The 21564-nt window shown below is 43.4% G+C and overlaps 1 protein-coding gene across 1 annotated transcript in view; it reads right to left on the reverse strand.

Annotated features, from left to right (window-relative positions):
• Positions 1-819: 819 nt before the first annotated feature.
• slc7a1a (solute carrier family 7 member 1a) overlaps positions 820-21564 on the reverse strand; it is a gene marked incomplete at both ends in the record, with an annotated part of 58434 nt that continues 37689 nt past the window's right edge. Inside the window, 5 exons of the mRNA XM_083657242.1 lie at positions 820-1010; positions 3341-3449; positions 3550-3701; positions 11501-11694; positions 19745-19847. Coding sequence (XP_083513368.1) covers positions 820-1010; positions 3341-3449; positions 3550-3701; positions 11501-11694; positions 19745-19847 — 749 coding nt within the window. The remainder of the gene's footprint in view (positions 1011-3340; positions 3450-3549; positions 3702-11500; positions 11695-19744; positions 19848-21564) is intronic.

A 21564-nucleotide genomic window follows, 5' to 3' on the forward strand; every position in this document is an offset into this window, starting at 1 on the left:
TCACCTGATGGACTGTGTAAAATAGAAAAAGGGAAAAAATTGTTATCTGCCTCTATGCATGACCTCGTATCACCTATGTCCTCTCGGAGCAGAACTTAGCTTTATGGAACTTCATCTCATTGTATTCTCTTGAATAGATCCTTGCGTGTGCTGTATTAAAATCTCATGGGTACGTTTGCTTTGGATAAAAGCATCATGCCGAATGGGAAAGTGTACTTGTAAATTGACTAATTTATCTGAAAATGTAACGGGGGGTAAAAACAGTGAAAAGTGGTGTTGAGGTTTGTCAATAAAAGGAAAAAAATGTCATTGCATTATTGTTGATGAACTTGCACTACTTGCAACCCAGCCCCTCTCCAAATTGGCAGCTAGGACCAAACAGGAAGAGAGAAAACACTCTTATCATGAACCTGCAGCATCTCTGAGCTCTGTCATGTCTCCAATGTGACCCCTCCCCTCTGGTACAGCCAAGTGATAAAGAGGGGTTTAGGTGCTCAAGGCCAAGCACACAGGGCAAGTAAGCAGCTCATTGAAAAATAATAAAATATTCAAAGATGTCAATTATGGTTTCGCAACTCATATCATTGTATGGGTATTACCACCGATTGTCCGTGTTTTTACCCAGCATCTGAAGATGATCTGAAGGTGGAGAAAAAAACATCCAAGAATTTGTGAATTTCAGGTCCGACTTATTATATCCCAAAAAGGAGTCATGTAAGTGAGGGCCTAGGAGTGGTCCTGTCAAACATGATGTGATATAGAGAGCTGGGGGCGGGTCGGGTGGGGATGAAAAGTGTGCAGCATGTTTCTAACGGCTTTCTAAAAGTCGTCATCTTCCCTGGTCTCCAGGCCATTGAGGAGGAAGGCCTCCTTTTCTGGGGACATGGCCTCTCCTCCGTGGTGGTTGTTGTGGGAGGGCTTGAAGCCGTTCATCTCTGTGTCAGGTGAGGAGCGGGCCAGAGCTGCCTCAGTGCTGTGGTGGATACCATAGCAGAAGTAGATCACCAAACCTGAAAACAGAGTAACAGAGAGAACATAATCATGTGTGTACTGCTCTGCTGTCATTGTAAAAAAAATAATCAAAATCACTATTGTTAAAGTACTAAGGAGGAGTGAAGCTATGACTTGAACTCGGGTTATAAGAGTCAGAGAAGATATACAACCTATGCATTTATTATGTATATATGTTCAGAGTGGGAGGGAATGGGTTGAGTCCTTCCGCACCTCACGTGAGATGGGAGTTTCCAGGAGCCGAAGCTCCACCTGCTATTGGTCCATGATCGGCAAGCTGCGTGATCACTGGACAGGTGATCTGTCAATCACCTCCTTTTCTATCATCTATTTTACTCCAAACGGGCAAGTTATATAAGAATTGACCCCCCTACAGTTGTTATGAAAAGGTGAAATTAGCTATATAGACCAAAACCGTGTTTCGCCCCTCACTGGAAAGATGTTTAATCCTGTTACAAAGTCGGGCATTTTAACATGGGGGGAATGCCTACTGCCCCCGACGCCTAGTGGCCATTTGAGGAACTACAGCTTTTCAATTCACTTCCGCATCCTGAGAGGAAGAGGGTGGGCTTGCCCACTGGTTAGCATACAGCAAGTCAATTCTTTCCCCCTTTGGTAGGACAGCTTACGTACAGTTTAAAGTTAGGGGTTTCTGAAATTACAAAGTGCTCTAGCCAATCAGCGACCCGCCTCATAGTTGACATCATAACCGGCCCCTCTGTGGGTGTCTGCCTCGAGCAGTAACATCAATGTTTGTCGAGTTTAAACAGCCATAAAGTGCAGTTATTGCAGAAATCAACTCAATAACAACAATTAAACAAGTGGACGTTTGTGCCAAATGTGCTGAAATTCCATCAAGGCATTCCTGAGATATCAGGTTAACGAGCTAGAAATTGGCATTGGTGAGGTCACAGTGACCTTGAAATTTGACCTTTGACCACCAAAATCGAATCTGTACATCCTCGAGTCAAAGTGGATGCTTGAGGCAAATTCAAAGAAATTTTGTCAAGGCATTCCTGAGATATCGCGTTAACGAGCTAGAAAATTAACTTTGACCTGTGTGACCACCAAAATCTACATGGTACATGGTACACGTTTGTGTTGATAGCAGGGACAACAGGATATTCTATTCCAAATGGTATGGTACAGTAAGAACATGGTAATACCATGGAAACAAACAAGGCTTCCTTTTACAGTACAGTTTAAGCTTACTTACTGGATAACTTGTGAGGTTTTACTTGATAACGTTTTGGAATGTACATGGTACAAGTTTATAATTACTGGGTAAATACCAGGTAATTACCGGGTAAATACGTGGTAGTTATTGGGTTAATATCTGGTAAATACCGGGTAAATACCTGGCCATTGTCAGGTAAATACCTGGTAATTACCTGGTAAATATCCGAGTTATTATCAACCTAACACGGTCACATTTACATGAATTGATAGGTAATAGTGGAGGTTTTTAATCTATAATCTATAATTACTGGATAAATACCAGGTAATTACCGGGTAAATAGCCTACCTGGTAGTTGTCGGGTAAATATCTAGTAAATACCTGGTAACTACCTGGTATTTAACAGGTATTTACCTGGTAACTACCAGGTAAATACTTGGTAATTGGGGGACTGTAAAAGGAAGGGTAACCAGAAAATCTCATTAATTGGGGTTCCGTGGCACTAATGTGGACTAGATTAGGGAGGGGCCCCTATATGAAAATGGTTGAGAATCACTGGTGTAGTGGACCCAGTGTTTTGGACTCCCTGTGAAAAGAGTATTTCCCCTTCAAGGATCAGTACAGTTTCAACTAGAACGACCGCACCACGGGTATATGCCTCAGCCAACAAGTGAGCAGTGGACATACATGTCTGTCCAGACTTTGACGTTTGAGGCAAATTCAAATCAATTCCGTCAAGGGGTTCCTGAGATATTGCATTAATGAGTTAGAAAATGGCGTTTGTGAGGTCACAGTGACCTTGAACGTTGATGACCAAAATCAAATCAGTTAATTCTTGAGTCCAAGTGGACGTTTGAGCCCATTTTGAAGAAATTCCTTCAAGGCGTTCCTGAGATATCGTGTTAACGACCATGAAACGAGAAGTCGTGAGGTCACAGTGACCTTGAACTTTGACCTTTGACCACCAAAATCTAATCAGTTCATCCTTGAGTCCAGGTAGACATTTGAGGCAAAATTGATGAAATTCCGTCCAGGCGTTCCTCAGATATCGGATATATAGAGGCATAAAAAGCGAAACATGATGGGAGTGGAGTGGAAGCACGGCTAAACCCTGGAAAAACAACACATGCCACAGAGAAACAGAGAACTTACCGATTGCCATCCAGACAGCAAACCGTGTCCAAGTGCCTCTGTCCAGCTGCATCATCAGGTAGACGTTGACAAACATGCTGATCACTGGAATGAAGGGCAGCAGGGGAACCTAAAGGGTCAAATTGGCAAAGGTTAAGATAAAGGAAACCTCAAAAATGGCTACTTTTATTCCACTCGGAGTGACTTTCTGCACACAAGAGGAACCCCACCTTGAAGGAGAGCTTGGTCTTGCTCTCAGGCTGCCTCGCGACGATGAAGGTGAGTAGCAGACACGCCATGAAGATGATGCTGAGAGCCGCGACGTTCCACCATGCAGAGCCTCCCTGCACCGCCATCACACTGAACACCAGGATCAACACTCCTGCAGGGGACGGCAGAGAGGGACAATTCACTGAGGGCTTGACTATTTCTATTCTCAAGTGTAATTCTGCTCAAGCGCCATGCCATTTATAACATCTCTAATGCTAGCAGAGTAGCCGTGTGTCTGAGGTACAATATCAGAAGTAAATGAAATTATCCAGTTTGAATGCAGTGCCAGCGATGCACATTTGGTGACCTGATCGCACTTGGTGATCTGAACACCGCTTGGATAAAAATGTGGGAGGGAAATGGATGCTAGCGTTTTGTAACTGAAGAGTGAATCACTTACGTAATTTCATAAACGAGACATTAACGATTTCCCTCTGATCAAGTTAAGTCAAGGTGTGACTTGAAGGTCCTATAAAGCAAAATATGCACAGCTCTCTCTCTCTCTCTCTCTCTCTGTAGGCTAACTAAACATGTGAACATGTGATGTGAAATGCAGTAAGGATTAGGGAATGGTTTCTTGCTTTTGTGCAAAGAGAAGAAAAATAGTGGTGGGGAAAAATCATTGTAAAGCCATTGAGTTTTAAATAATATTGGCTGACCCCTGTAAAAACCATGGGCTGATATAACAGCCTCCACCAGGCTGCAAAACATAGTTCAACTCAAAACTTTCAATAAATGAATTGAATATTGAGTTGAATATTACTTAGGCATAATTATTTGTACCCCACACTCTTAGAAGAAGTGGTTCTATATAGAACCTTTACGGGTTATATAGCTTTGGAACATATGAAACCCTCAAAAGGTTCTATATTTTATTTATTTTATTTTATTATTTTATTTGACAGGGACAATGGACAGTCAGAAACTGTCCCAGACTTAGCTAGGAAGCTAAATTTTCAAACACAGTAAAACAGTTACAATGGAAATCTGATACACATGGATGCACATAATCTAATTTAAGTAAAAAAGCATAAAATACAACACCTACAAAATAAAAATAATAATAAAAGATGCACTGTTTAGCATTGGTTGTTAATGATTACATGATTGTTGGGATTTCAGCCATGATTAGGGGTTCAAGCCCTGAAGGGGCTGAAACCCTATTGTTTTTCACCCGGTTTATTATTAGGGGTTCAAGCCCTGAAGGGGCTGAAACCCTATTGTTTTTCACCCGGTTTATTATTATTATTATTCTTGTTCATCTGCCCCGACGCAAATTCCCGTGAGTTGGTAAATGGTAGAGACCTGACATTTGGCCAAATGACAGATATTGGTGGCAGGTAGGTGCTCAAGAAAGATTTTTCGAATCGGCCTGAAGGTGGCGCTATAATCGACGGTTTTACGTTAAAGGCCATAACTTCCACGCCGTTGGTCCGATTTTCAAACTTTTTTTTTCCAGATGTTCAGGTGGACCTGCTCTACAAATTTGCCATAAGGACCCTCAATGTCCGCCTGGAAAGTTTTTGAGATATTTGGAAAAGTTTGGAAAACACATTTTTGACATCTCCTCCTAGACCGTTGGACCGATTTGCACCACCATCGCCAGGAAGCATCTATGGAGCAAGCTCTACAAACTGGCTTTTTGAAACCTTTGAAATCTCCTTTCGTTTCGGAGATATTAATCGTTAAAGTTGTGAGAGGGCGTGGCCTCACAGCTAAATTGTCATAACTTCATGACCGATTAAGGAATCTTCACGAAACTTGCAGGAGGTCTTCGGAGACCATCCTAGACCATGTGTGTCAAATTTTGTGCAATTCGACCAAAAGGGGGCGCCATAAAAGCCAGAAATGGGCGTGGCTTAACATAAAAAAGGCTGTCCACACCTGTTTGTCCAATGATCGCGAAACTTGTCAGATATATCAAGGAGGATGTCCTAGTCAGAATCAGAAGCTTTGTCATCTGCGCAAGGCTTGAACCCCGCCCATCGCCGCTTGCGGCTATATTTATTCTTGTTATTATTGTTCATCTGCCCCGATGCAAATTCCCGTGAGTTGGTAAATGGTAGAGACCTCACATTTGGCCCAATGACAGATATTGTTGGCTGGTAGGTGCTCAAGAAAGATTTTTCGAATCGGCCTGAAGGTGGCGCTATAATCGAAGGTTTTACGTTAAAGGCCTTAACTTCCACGCCGTTGGTCCGATTTTCAAACTTTTTTTTTCCAGATGTTCAGGTGGACCTGCTCTACAAATTTGCCATAAGGACCCTCAATGTCCGCCTGGAAAGTTTTTGAGATATTTGGAAAAGTTTGGAAAACACCTTTTTGACATCTCCTCCTAGACCGTTGGACCGATTTGCACCACCATCACCAGGAAGCATCTATGGAGCAAGCTCTACAAACTGGCTTTTTGAAACCTTTGAAATCTCCTTTCGTTTCGGAGATATTGATCGTTAAAGTTGAGAGGGGCGTGGCCTCACAGCTAAATTGTCATTACTTCATGACCGATTAAGGAATCTTCACGAAACTTGCAGGAGGTCTTCGGAGACCATCCCAGACCATGCGTGTCAAATTTGGTGCAATTCCACCAAAAGGGGGCGCTATAGCAGCATTCAGTACCTGTACCTTCTAAATTGTTTGATTTTGAAGGGCGGCAGGAAGTGCAGATTCATTGTCATTATGGCCAGCCTTCCTTCTTGTATGACACTTGACACTTGTCACACGCACGCTATTGTACAGACAACAGACACACCTATACTTGTATCACAGTGGGTATATCACTCATGCTCTCACTCTAATTTGCATACTGTATGTTTTCAGCAGCTCCAACTCTTCTCTGTTAAAAAACACATGCAAAAAGTGTACTGGAAGCAGGAATCCAGTGTGATTTGACCACATACATATAGCTTAACAGTAACTCTGAGCAGGAGTGTTGCATCTTGGGTAGAGAGAATGATGTAGACAAAAATAACACATTAAATTAGCTGTATCTCAGAAACCATACAAGGTACAGCTACGAAACTTGTTAGGGAGGTTCACAGAGGGGTCTTTTACTATCCACGGAAAAATTGCACCAATTGACAAGATGGTGGCGCTATAACAGCCCTCCTTACCTTTTGGTCCATAACTTTTGAACCGTGGGGTCTATCGTCAAACTTATTTTTTCCCTGGATTCCTTGGGTCCTCCCGCATCTACTCAACTAGGCCACGCCCCTTTCCGCCAACTAGATTTTCCGCCATTTTGAATTTTGTCCAAAACAGTTTTTTTGCGCTTCCTCCTTGAAATTTTGTCCAATCTTCACCAAACCAAAGCACACATCATGTGATGAGTGTCCTGCACAACACTTTCGTGGTTTTTGAAAAAAAACGCACCGTTGCGATATGTGTCACCCTCTGGTAAATTGAGTACAATCTCGCCAAGTCGAAATCGCGCAATTGGAGTTAGTAGTTTGATATGTGAAAAAATGCCTTTTTTTTTTCTTTTTTATAATTACACAAAGGAGAGTATGGACTATCCATCCCACATCAAATTGAGTCGTTATATAACCAGTAAATAGGTATATTTAGCGATTTAAAAAATCAAGATTTTAGTCTTGAGTCGCCTAGCTGAGGGGGGTTTTTCATTCATTTGCATGCAGCGTTTCACTGGCTTAATGTCTGCTACTGTTCCAAGTTTCGGCCAATGAGCCACATCAATAGAATTCAGCGTGTTACATGGGGGCGGGGTGCAAAGCTCTGTTTACAAGTGACAACACTGATGAGGACAACACTGATGAGGACAGTCTGTGTGGATTAAAACTGATGCAGGAAGTGCAACACCTCTGGCTTTTCCTCACCTAGTCCTAGGTGAGTTTAATCATGATCCCTAACTATCGTTATGTCTTGTTTCTGTTTTAGGGACTGTGCGACCATCTAGTTATCGTTGAACGTGGGTTTTAGTATCGCGTTATGTGTGTATTGTTGTCGAACAGTAACGAAGAGTATTGAAGGAAAGAAGCAACCATTCCTAGACCATGTGTGTCAAATTTTGTGCAATTCGACCAAAAGGGGGCGCCATAAACGCCAGAAATGGGCGTGGCTAAACATAAAAAAGGCTAACTCCACACCTGTTTGTCCAATGATCGCGAAACTTGTCAGCTATATCAAGGAGGATGTCCTAGTCAGAATCAGAAGCTTTGTCATCTGCGCAAGGCTTGAACCCCGCCCATCGCCGCTTGCGGCTATATTTTTAGTTGTTTTTTAAAACTAGTAAAGTTAGGGCTTTGTTTGATGCTTTTAGTTGTTTTTTAAAACTAGTAAATTTAGGGCTTTGTCTGATGCTACTGGGAGTAGAGTTCCAGATGTTTGTAGCTCTGATGGAAAAGGCTGATCGGCCAAATTCAGTGCATCTTAGTTGAACTGCAAAGTGGCCTCTGGTGGCGGCTCTTGTTTATTTGATGTTGTCTGAGCACAGTGGAACAAACTCTTTCAGAGGAGGAGGAACTTAAGATCATGGATAATTCTGTACATCAAACAAATATTTGCATAATTTACAAAGTTATCCAAGGACAATAGATTGTAAATGGAAATTTGGAAACTTGGAAATGATATGACAATGGTCTCTAAGCAGCTTCACTCTTCCAAATCCACAACCTGCCTACTCGACCCTTTTCCCGCCAAGCTGATGAAGGAACTTCTGCCAACTCTAGCCCCACCCTTACTGAACATTATTAACACCTCTCTCTTTTCTGGCTCTGTCCCTTCCTACTTCAAATCAGCTGTAATAAAACCTCTCCTCAAAAAACCAAACCTCGATCCTGGGGTTCTTAACAACTATAGACCCATCTCAAACCTTCCTTTTATTTCTAAAGTACTTGAAAGAATTGTTTTCCGGCAGCTAACCGACTTTCTTTCCTCCAACCGTCTTTTTGAACCTTTCCAATCCGGTTTTAGGTCTCTACATAGCACAGAGACGGCACTCACAAAAGTCGTAAACGACCTACTTCTTGCCTCAGATTTAGGCTCATCCTCCATTCTGATTTTACTTGACTTGAGCGCGGCTTTCGACACCGTGGACCACTCAATCCTCCTAAACCGCCTATCAAAAGAGGCTGGCATCCGCGACACTGCACTTTCTTGGCTAACCTCCTACCTTTCAGACCGAACCCATCGCGTTTTTCATAAGAATTCTTTGTCCGACTACTCCACAGTTAAATTTGGTGTACCGCAGGGTTCCGTACTGGGCACTCTGCTTTTCTCTTTATATATGTTGCCCCTTGGTCATATCCTCCGCAGCTTTGGGGTTCAATTTCACCTTTATGCAGACGACACCCAGATTTACATCCCGCTTACATCAGATAATCATTCACAAATCACAAACCTCGAATCATGCCTAGTCTCCGTCACCAACTGGATGTCGCATAACTTCCTACAACTAAACGCAAAGAAAACAGAATTTTTAGTAATAGGCCCAAAAAGCAAACTCCCTCTTTTTACTGACCTTACCCTAACTGTTGTTGACTGTGTGATTCCCCAGTGTCCCACAGTAAAAAACCTTGGCGTCATTTTTGACCCAACACTTTCGTTTGATGCCCATATTAAGGAAATCACTAAGGTAGGATTTTTCCATCTCCGTAATATCTCCAGGATCCGTTCCCTGCTGAGTATGTCTGATGCCGAGACCCTAGTACACGCCTTTGTCTCATCCAGACTTGACTATTGCAATGTCCTTTTTTCTGGTCTTCCACAGTATGCTACTAGAAAACTCCAACTTGTCCAAAACACCGCCGCCAGAATCCTAACTAGAACTAGGAAATTTGATCATGTCACTCCAGCCCTGATCTCCCTTCACTGGCTCCCAATCCAGGCCAGGTCAGACTTCAAGGTGCTCCTGCTAGCGTTCAAATCCCTCCACGGGCTTGCCCCTTCATATCTCTCAGATCTCATCATCCCGTACATCCCCTCACGCTCCCTCCGTTCCCAAAATACAGGCCTTCTTACTGTCCCTTTAATCAAAAAAAAGTCAGCTGGCAGTAGAGCTTTCTCCTACAGGGCACCCTACCTCTGGAACAAGCTTCCACCCAGTGTTAGGCAAGCGACATCAGTCGAAATCTTTAAATCCAGGCTCAAAACACATTTATTTGCACAGTCATATGACTTGCAATAGTACTTTATTGAATGTTATATTTGCTATGATTATTGTCATATTTGCTATGATTATTGTTACTTGATATGTCACTTTACTGAGATAGATACTATATTTGATGATGATTATACTGTGTAATATTTCTCTGTGTATTGTTTTACCTGATTTTAGTGTTCTGTTGTTATTGTGAAGTGTACTGAGACACCTCGGTGTGATTTTGCACTCTAAATAAACTTTGATTGATTGATTGATTGATTGATACCTAGCTGGCTTTTTGTCAAGGACTTTCAGGGTGTATTTCTATAGACTGTGCATTGGCTTGATGGTGGTTTTTCCCGCCTGAGACCAAGTGGTAATACAGTATGACAAGTGTGGAAAAAATCATAGAACACACCAGTACAACAAATAAGTAGTCCACACCAGTACACAAAATAAACAACGACAAAGATCACACCAGTATACAAAATAAACAACAACAATTATGATGATGATGATGATGATAATACAATGATATTATATGGATATATTCAGTTTCAGTTGTTCTAGTCTCGTATATGGGCGACTGAAGTTTATGCTTTTTTTTTTTAATAACGGTGCGATGCGCAAGAAAGCTGCATAGAAATTGATAGTTTACCCACCTTTTTATTACCACTACAGCACTGCCCACAGATGTAGAAAAGTAGCGCAACCATACCTGCAGTATGCATGTGTGTGGCGGTACCACTCAACGAGAACTGTATGAAATAAATTATTTGGTTTGGTGCAACTTAAAGCGGCATTATGTAACTTTTTACCTTATCATAACTCTGTCATTCCCACAGCGCCCTCTGAAGGCCTGTTCTTGCACTATGTATTTTTGGTGGCTGCGTCCCGGAGTGTCAACTTCCCTGGAACTTTTAACTCCATTTCCTGCACAACTCCTTCAAATTAAAAAATTAATTCAGCTGACAAAGTAACAGGATGCTTTTATTGTGAACTAAGTGAAACGTGTTCCGCTTGCTAGCTTGATTAGCAGCGCAATTAGCTTCTTGTTTCAAAAGAACAAGTTGAGACAACAACATTTGGGGATATTTGGAGATATTTCCCCCCTAAGCGAATCAGTCATAAACACTGCAGAAAGGTTAGCAAAGTAGAGAGTACAAACAGAAACCGTAAAATAAGGCTGATGTCTGAACATACAAATAAGCAACTGTAGCATTTATTAATGTAAGCATCTGTAACTGTGGGGGCGCCATTTCCCCAAATAGAGAAACTACATACATGTACCTGTAATGGGGTTTTAAGATTCATTTTTCATCTTTACGGACCAATTAAGTGAAACTGGACAATTTCCCAAGGCACACCTGACGATCTCTCACAGCATACTAGTGTGCCGCAGCATGGCGGTTGGAAAACACTGATCTAATGGATCTCACTCTTGTCGTATTTCCAGCTTGTATTTTGTTTCTGTCATTTGGATTCTGTTATCCAATGCAGTTATGCCTTAGCTTGGCATTATCTTTTTTTGGCACAGATTATTGCTTGCATCTTGTTATTTTTCATCATCGTATTATTGGCAGATGCTAGGCATGATGAACTACCCAGGGCAGATGCTAGGCATGATGAACTACCCAGGGCAGATGCTAGGCATGATGACCCACCCAGGGCAGATGCTAGGCATGATGAACTACCCAGGGCAGATGCTAGGCATGATGAACTACCCAGGGCAGATGCTAGGCATGATGAACTACCCAGGGCAGATGCTAGGCATGATGACCTACCCACGGCAGATGCTAGGCATGATGACCTACCCAGGGCAGATGCACAGATGTTGACAGTGAAGCCGGACAGTGCGGAGGGCTCGGGCTTGTCGGGGAACAGGAGGGTCTTGAAGCTGAACCTCTCCTCCACGCCGGGCAGGATGCCCATACTGCCGTCACTGGGCTCCACCTCTTCCTGCGTGCTTGCCATCTCATAGACCATACTGGGCTGCTCCGGCTGGTACCTGACACAAACAAGGAACAGTTTGGTCAGATTTATTTGTAAAACGTATTCCACTACAGATTACTGAATGCATGCCCTAAACGTATTCAATTATTACTCAAATTAAGTAACGTATTCTAAATACTTTGGATTACGTTTGGAATACTTCAAAATCATCTTGCTGAGTCCATTTGTCTGGGTCATTCTGAATGTACGCAAACTTGAGGGCAATGTGGTCACGACGTGCACTGATGTAGTGTTGCCACCTGTTTATAAGTTTTATAAGACATGTTTATAAGTCAAATGTGTTATATTTCCATGTCAAAAATGCATTCCTGGGAGTGTCCTGTCTCCTCCGACATTGCCATTCCCTTGTGGCGTGTGGCAGGCGCACTGCGTGCCGTGCACACAAATTGTTGCACATTTTAAAAAATCTGTGTCAGGCTTGGTGTGGGAAGACATGTGGATCTATTCGCGGATAGTTGATGGCCAAGGCAAACTTGGTAACTGAAGTCTCGAGAAGTAGGGAAGTTGTGGAACTTGATAGCTGGGTCTGCAAGGTTCGAAGTTGGGAACGGTTGCAGAGTGTTGTCGCGAGATTCGTTTATGAACAACTGCAGAGGACCTGCAGAACCGAAACTTTATAGATCCCGAATATGACATCACCTTGTGTTATGACATCACCAGCGAGACCATCCGAAAGGCATGATTGAGACACTTATGAATCATGACATCATCAGTGAGTGAACTATGACATCACAGTAGGAATGATGACATCACAGTAGGAATGATGACATCATCCTAACAGTACCCTCCCCTCTCGGACGCGTCCAATGAGACCCTCAAGGAAGACATCTGGAGAACGATGCAGGTGATGCAGGTGCTTAGACCCCCAAAGGGGGGGTCAGACAGTGGAGGTGCTCTTCAGCAGGTGGTTAGATGCTAGTCTCGGCTCCCAGACGTTTGGTGAGCTGCGCCACCAAACGTCTGGGAATTTCACTGTCAGAAACTGTCTGTCCGAGCCCGGCGAGAACGGCCGGCAGCAGACACCCCTACATTTATTATTAGAATTTTATTTGGTAGCGGCAATGCAATGTTTCATAGTTCCAATATAGTGAAAGACACTGATGTGCTGCAAAGAGAGTTTATACCTGTTGTTTATTTTACAATAATGTTTCCTACCCGGAAGTGGTCCGCTTGCTACTGTGAGTCATCAGCAGGCTCTGTAACGTTAGCCTGGGAAGTCGGGCTTATCGCTGGGGAAAAGACCTCTAGCCGCCGGGGCCGGATGAAACAGGTCCTATTAACAGGTTATGTTTGTTTCTAAGTGATTAATATGTTTCTCCGCAAACACGGCGATGTTTTGCGAGACACCGGTTCTGCATGAGCGTCACTGCCCCCAGAAAGCAGGCCCGCTCACAACACTCATGATTGGTTCTCCGATGCAAGGCTTCCAACAGCGCCACCAAACGTTATGCAAAGATTTAAATAGTAATATTCTCAGTCTTACAGTAGTGAAACGGATTAAGACTGAGGGCTGAGTCTAGTTAGATGCAGGTGGTTAGACCCCAAAGGGGGTGTCAGACAGTGGAGGTGCTCTTCAGCAGGTGGTTAGATGCAGGTGGTTGGTTAGACCCCAAAGGGGGGGTCAGACAGTGGAGGTGCTCTGTAGCAGGTGGTTAGATGCAGGTGGTTAGACCCCAAAGGGGGGGGTCAGACAGTGGAGGTGCTCTTCAGCAGGTGGTTAGACCCCAAAGGGGGTGTCAGACAGTGGAGGTGCTCTTCAGCAGGGGGATATCATCCAAGGATGATATCTGGAGAACAGAAATTCTGCAGACTCCGGTGGGTCCTCCGGAGTCGGCCATCCCCCGGGGCACGATCCAAACATGGGAGACTGGAGACCATCAAAAGGGTCAATGTCACGGTCCGGTGGGGAGCAACAAGAACTGTTCTCCTGACGCAACACCTCAAACTCTGCGGGCTCCGAAGGTGGGGCCCCAAACTTGGAAGAAGGAGCCAAAGGAACTGCAGGGGGGGGGGTGTCGCAAGCTCAGAGAGCGGAGCACCAGAGGGCCCCGCACAATCTAAAGGCTGAGCCCCAACCAATGCCGCCGTCTCCGAAGGCAGAGCCACGGGGGGCTCTGACTTGGCGAGGCCTACTCTCCCGACCTGTAGTTTGGATAGGACACCCACAGTTTCCTTCTTTCAACGCTTCTTCTTTGCCCCTGACCGAAGGCGGACGACACTACGGGGACCTCCCAGTGTCAAACGGGGACCTACGTGTGGGTCAAGAACTGGAATTGGCTGCTGCTGGGGTTCGGGTTCGGACTCGGCGAGGGGAAGGTCCACAGGTTGGGCCTCAGGGCCAGCAGACTCGGAGGCCCCCTGCGGGGGGACGGAGCTGATCTGCAGGCAGTGATTGAACTTCTCAATGAGACAATCGACAGTCTTCTCCAACTCCTTAACCTTCTTGGAGACACACTGCCACTCCTGGGTCACGTGAACGCTGCCCAACCGTATGGGTTTCAGGGCTGAACTCTTAGGGCCTTGACCCGCTGAGAGTCTCACGGGCCGGCGAGTGGGGGACCCACTTACTGGATGCCGGGAGCAGGAGGAGAGGTGATGCCCGGCTCGACCACAGTACCGGCAGCTCCGGGTGTCCAAACGGCGCTGCCTCTCCTCTGGTGTGATGCGAACCCTGCCGGTCTGATCACGGTACAGATGGCTGCTGGTGTTCAGATGTGGCTGCCTTTGCTTCGGGATGACACTAACTCCCCCCCAGAGTATGCGCTTAGGAGCTGGGGGGGTAACAGGTCTGGAAACCTCCGGAACGACGGTGCGCTCGGAAGCAGATGCAGTGGCAGAAGGAGTAGGAGGCACGGGAGCAGTAGGGAATGACCTTCGGGGGTCCTCCACCGTCATGCCCTCGGCCCGCAGGAAACCTGCGAGCCATGGCATGGCTGCACTGGAAACCTCCGGTGTTTGGGTTGGGGCGACTGATCGCTCAGAAGCTGGGGCCGGGAATGACACCCAGTCCCCAGACTCGCAGTCCCAGCTCAGAAGCTGGGACTGCGGAATGACAGAATGGCTTTTCATGACCAGCTCATATCAAAAAACGAGTTAGGTTTTATGCGCCAGGAGCATCCTGTGCGTCCTATTTTTTACACTCTTCCTAAGGTGCATAAGACTTTAATTGAACCAGTTCCAGGACGCCCTATAGTGGCAGGTACACAATCTCTGACAGAGCCTTTGTCTCAATATATTGATTTACATATCAAACCACTGGTGTCAAATTTGCCTTCTTTCCTGAAAGACACCAGAGATTTTTTGAACAGATTGAATTCAGTTTCTGACATTCAAATGACTGACATTTTTTGTACTATGGATGTCGCTAGTCTTTATACTAATGTTCCCCATAAAGAAGGTCTCGAGGCTATGGCACATTTTTTAAATCACAGAGAAGTACAGACTCCCTCGACTGATTTTCTGGTCAACATGACTAAATTAGTCCTAAATAAAAAATATTTCAAATTTGAGAACGCTTTCTACTTACAATGTAAAGGGGTGAGTATATTGGTAGCCCATGCTCGCCCAACTATGCCAATTTATTCATGGGAAAATTTGGAGAGGATTTTGTGTATCAAAACAACCCGTTTGCTATGTATTTGAAGTGTTTTTTTCGTTATATTGACGACATTTTCTTTATTTTTTCCGGAACTACTGACCAGTTGGAAGAGTTCCGGTTATACATGAACTCTAGAATGCCCTCTATAGATTTCTCCTTAGAGTTCAGCAGGGAGTCTGTATCCTTCTTAGATGTACTAGTTAAAATGGATGAACAGGTGTCCACTTCTGTGTACAAGAAAAAAACCGATAGAAATAATTACCTGCATTTCTCCAGTTACCACCCACCAGGTTTAAAGAAAGGTTTACCATACAGCCAGCTTTTGAGGGTTAAACGGATTTGTAGCACAGACACTGTTTTTGAGCAACAGGCTAAAGTTCTTAATCAATGTTTTATTGACAAAGGGTACAACAATAAGGTTTTAAATGATCGTCTGTATAAGGTACGTAACGTCAGCAGAACCAGTTTACTGACCTCCAAACCTCCTCAGCCTAGAGAGTCCAAAATGGTGCTGTCCACCACTTTCTCTCCGATAGGCTATGACATAAAGAAGATTGTCCAAAAATACTGGTATATTCTTTCGACTGATCAGGCTATAGGCCATGTTTTCAAATCGCCCCCGATTTTTGCTCATAAAAGAGCCCAGAATCTAAGAGACACTTTGGTTCGAGCAGACTGTTACGTACCTCCTAAACATTTTATGTCCGACCCTCCTACAGGAAATTTTCCTTGTTTAGGATGTCGTCAATGTAATGCGATGATCAAAGGGAACACTGTGCTACACCCTCACACTGGCAAAAAGATCAGTATTAAGAGTAGAATTACTTGTAAAACAAATTACGTAGTCTACCTTTTGAAATGCCCTTGTGGGCTGTGCTATGTGGGAAAAACAAAGAGAGAGTTAAAGACAAGAATCGGTGAACACTAGGGGTGTCACAATATATCGTCCCACGAAATTTCGCGATAGTAAAATGTCACGATATGTATCGTTGAGATGAAATCTCATATCGTGACAAAAAAAAAAAAAAAAAAAAAAAATTCAAAAGTAGACAAAGAAACGTCTTTGTTTGTTGAAGTTCAATGTGTGGAAAGTAGTTCAGTTGAACAAGTCTCTGAAGAGACACATGAGAAGTTATACAGGAGAGAAACCATTCAATTGAGTTTCTGGCAAAACTGTTTACTTGACAGGAAAAACTGAAGATGCATAAAAAATAGACTAAGAAAAGTCTTGTTGTTTGAGTTTGAAGAAAAACTGAAGATGCATAATGAGAATTTATACTGCTGAGAAACCTTTTAGTTCAAAGTAAATCTAAGTGACGGTGTAACTCATTCTATTTCAAGATAAGCCTTATCTCCAATCTCATGTTTTTTCTAGTTGTTATTGTAATAACAATTTCCCACAACAGCATGTTTTGTATTTGTGCATTTCAAATAAAATACTACTTTTCCAGTCATATATTGTCATTATTCAAGTTTAAAAAAATATTGTTAAAATTGTATCGTATCGTATCGTTATCGTGAACCCAGTATCGTGATACGTATCGTATCGTGAACTGAGTGTATCGTGACACCCCTAGTGAACACAAATCGAATATTAGAAACCGGGATGAAAAATCCCCGGTAGCGAGACACTTTAACTCAGTAGGACATGACGTTTGTTCCTTGAGATTTCAGGGCATAGAGTGTGTACAACCTTTAAAAAGAGGTGGTAATAGAGACGAGCTTCTCTTGCAAAGAGAGGCCCGTTGGATACACAACTTACAGACTGAACACCCCAAAGGGTTAAACGAGGAATTGCTATTAGGCTGCTTTTTATAATTATTTCTATTAAGTGACTTGAGTCTTGTCTGAGGTTGGGTATTCAGGGTTGCATGTTTTAATATTATATTTACTAATTGTCTAATATTGACTATGTCTAATTATTACTTACTGTGTAGTATTTTTATTGTTGTGCCATTTACATTCCTGTTTATGACAGAAAGCAGAAAGTCAAGGGAATGCACCAACTTTTCTATTCTATTTTATTTTTTATTTTTATGAATCTTCTTTATATATTTGTATGTTTTGATATTTTCAGAGTCCACCCAGAAAGGGGTTAGGGACCTTACTCTGTATGAATATACTGTGATGTGGCCTACGGGCTTGTTTTAGATGGACCATTTCCGGAATAAATTTCCTGGTCCCCCGCCCCCTTATAAAATGTTTGTCTTCACACACAGGTCTAGATACACGCTGAGGACGGCTTAACGTCGAAACGCATCCGTGTGATACTGTGCGTTGCTGATATGGACTAATAAAAGTTCCTAGTAAAAGGACATTGGAGTGCTGGCTATTTTTCCCTATTTTGAACTTCTGTGAGCCTTGCACCCGGAAAACTGCACATAAGACGGAGAGTGCGCGTTCATACCCTGTTTTTCTACTGCGGAATGACACCCTGGGGGCCTAGCCCGTCGAGACGATCTAGCCGGCCAACCAGGAGGGCGTACCGATCATCGGCCTTGGAAGCCAGAGCCTGGATTGCTTTTTCCTGGTGGGTAATCAGGCGTCTTGTCTCAAGTGCGAGGTCTCGCAGAATAGACTACTGGTCTCGCTGAAATGCCTGCAAGTCTCCGAACGTGATAGGATGAGTGGAGATATCAGGATGAGTGGAGGTATCCAGCTGACCGCCTGGTGGGTCAGCTGAAGCGGCCGGCCGGGTAACTGGCCTCTCGGGAGCTTCCTCCTTGATTGGGGTACCCGCTAAATCCATTTCTGAGTTGTTCATACTGTCAGGCTTGGTGTGGGAAGACATGTGGATCTATTCGCGGATAGTTGATGGCCAAGGCAAACTTGGTAACTGAAGTCTCGAGAAGTAGGGAAGTTGTGGAACTTGATAGCTGGGTCTGCAAGGTTCGAAGTTGGGAACGGTTGCAGAGTGTTGTCGCGAGATTCGTTTATGAACAACTGCAGAGGACCTGCAGAACCAAACCTTTATAGATCCCGAATATGACATCACCTTGTGTTATGACATCACCAGCGAGACAATCCGAAAGGCATGATTGAGACACTTATGAATCATGACATCATCAGTGAGTGAACTATGACATCACAGTAGGAATGATGACATCACAGTAGGAATGATGACATCATCCTAACAATCTGTTTATGGGAAATGCATGCCTCACGTGAATTTTAGAGCAAATAAAACAAAACAATTAAACAAGTAATCCCTTAAACTTTAAGGCTTAAAGTAATCTATTTTTAAAGACAGCAACTGTATTCAGAATACCACCAATTTAAACTGTAATTGTAATGGAATACAGTTACTCATATTTAGACTGTCTTTTAAATACATGTATTCCATATTCCCCTACCCTGACGAGGACACACACACACACACACACACGCACACACACACACACACACACACAGAGCAAGCTGTTTTCACCCGTATCCCTTACACTGCGGTCACACTGCTAACAACCACGTTACAATGCTGCCTGTTTGATGGCCTAGGGGCCCTTTACACGAGGACAGTTTCTGAAAGAAACAACACAATAGCGTTTCCTTCACACCTTTTCCTTCACACCTTCTCCCTGTTTACATGAGCGCTGTTGAATTTTTAAAACGGCGTAATGTACATGCCAGGTCGCTAGGTGGCAGTGTGATCACCTTATTCTTTGCCCATACAAGGACGCTGCTGCATGACGTAATTTCGTAATCATCTTTCCGGTTTTTAAACACGGAAGTAGAGTCCGCCTTCCGCAGTCATTTAGACATGCCAAAAAGCTTTTTTCAAGCTAAAAAAAAAACCAAACTGTTTTAAAGTTTTAATATTTGTCGGGTGAGAATGTAACATATATGTGACCAGTTTATCAGAATAACGCCTATTGGAAATCTTTAACGAGCAGCCATGACCGGGAGCGCTGACTGTGATCTGTCAAACCCTACTGTAGGCTACTGGCAGTGAGAAAACACTGTCGACGTGCTTTTGTAACGAACATTAAATGCCGACCGGGTACAGCCATCGGCTCCTCGCAGCAGTAACGTTATGAACATGTAACTGAAGTTGGCCGCAGTGTAGCTTAATTCTGAATGTTGCCAAACTTCATTCATACTGACGTTTTATTTGGTTGCCAACTCGCGCACGGCTATGGCGTAATCGCGTGTGTCGCGTGTGCAGGCACGTCAGAGTTTCTGAAATGTGCCGTTCCAAAGCGATTACATGGAGCGCTCAGCCCCGCTCAGCGGGAAGCGTCTCAAACAAGTTTCACTCTGGAGGGTGGTTCCAAAATGTGTCGTTTCCTAAGTGCGAATTTGCCGTCGCCGTCTAAAAGGGAGGCACTAACGATAAAATAATTCCCCGTTTCCATAGGAAACCGTCCTCGTGTAAAGTGCCCCCTAGTCTCTAGGTGTAGGAGCAGGACATTATGTCAGTTCCTATGCTTCTGTGTGTCTCCTCACTGACCTGAGCACTAGGACGCAGCAAGCCACTAAAGTGTAGGCCAGCAGAGTCCCAATTGACATCAGGTCCACCAGGTCCTTCAGGTCAAACAGAAAGGCCATGATAGCTTCAGAAGAGGAGAGAGAACTTCAGGTCAAACAGAAAGGCCATGATAGCTTCAGAAGAGGAGAGAGAACTTCAGGTCAAACAGAAAGGCCATGATAGCTTCAGAAGGGGAGAGAGAACTTCAGGTCAAACAGAAAGGCCATGATAGCTTCAGAAGTGGAGAGGGAAAGAAAGACAAAGTGAGAGATGAGAGTATTTGTTGACCTTGAAACTCAAAGAACCTTGATTATAAACTTAGTAGAAAAGTATCAATGTGTTTTTAAGACTTCCCTCTCATTTTAAATACACTTTTGTGGAATCTAGGTCTAGTGTGTGTTAGCTGTTTTTGTGTCCTCCAAAAATTAGTTTGAAGTGTTTAGGTAATAAAGTACCGGTAGTCTTTCAAATAGCACAAATGTCTGAGTTGATGAAGCCAGGGATCGCGGAACCGCCCGGGCCACCCGGGCCGCGGCCCGGGTACTTTTCAGTTCCCAAAAAAAAAAAAAAAAATTTTTTTTTTTTTTTTAGATTTTTTTTTTTTTTTTAGATTTTTTTTTTTTTACAATTAAACCTAATTTACTTATTACACTCGACTGGTTGTTTTTCAGATGTGATGTGAATCTAAAGTGAACTAAACCAGTCAGATCCACTATAAATGTTTTTCAGTAGATGCTGTGATGTAGCCACAAGAAAGGTGCAATATTAATGTTTTTCAGGAGATGGCGATGTTGCTAGCTATAGGTTCTAAACAAGAAATGTGGTTCAAATGTTTACAGTAGTTTTCCTTTCTTGCTGCACTACAATGTTACAATGCTGTGAGACAGGCCCGGTGTTGGAGGGGGGCCTGACCGGGCCGGGCCCCCCCATTCCCTAAACTGGCCCCCCCATTCAATTTTTTTTTTTTTTTTTTTGTGTGTGCTAAAAACGTTTTTCCGTTTTTCTGTTTTAAAGTTTAAAACGGAATCTGGCTGTCATTAGGCATTGATTAACTGAATGCTATTGCTAACTGTTACTTTGAACCTCCATTTGCAATGATTCTGGCTGGATATTAATTAACTATTGTAAATTTGTCACAATGAATGCAATTTGTGCACAATGTGTAAATACATTTAATATTAATTGTTTAGGCCTATTTGTAAAGTCACAACACATTAGAGATGTGTGTAGTTCCTCATAGATTTAGCCTCTTCCTTTTGCTCTCAAATGCACCAGTTTGACGAATTTTACTTTAAAATGTACAAAATCTTCTTCTGGGGGAGAATCCCCCCGGACCCCCCTTGGCCCCCCCAAGCTAGGGGCAGGCCCCCTCTGTAATTTGGTCCTGTAGCCGGGCCTGCTGTGAGACGGAGCTAAACACAAAAGATGCAATATTAATAGTTTTTCATGAGATACTCAGTATTTAATATTAATACTAATAATAGAAAAGGAGAAGATACTGAATAATGACATCACAACAGTATAATCCTAATGTTAATTTAAAATTAAATATTCTTCTAAATATGGATAAAAGTCCAAAAAACATAAAATTTTCTTCGGCGCTGCCGAGATTCCATTCCTTACAGCACCCTCTACTTAATAATAGTTCCAGCGCGGCTGCAAAAATATGGTGGCGCATTGTGTCAAGTGTACTGGCTCGGGGAACGGTCCGGCCCCCGGTCCCTTAGGTTTCTGACAATGTGGCCCCCTGAACAATTTAGTTGAATAGCCCTGCTGTAAAACCCAGTCGCCCTCATATTCTG

The sequence above is a fragment of the Poromitra crassiceps genome (assembly GCF_964638095.1).
Source record: "Poromitra crassiceps genome assembly, chromosome: 1".
NCBI classification, from domain to species: domain Eukaryota; kingdom Metazoa; phylum Chordata; class Actinopteri; order Beryciformes; family Melamphaidae; genus Poromitra; species Poromitra crassiceps.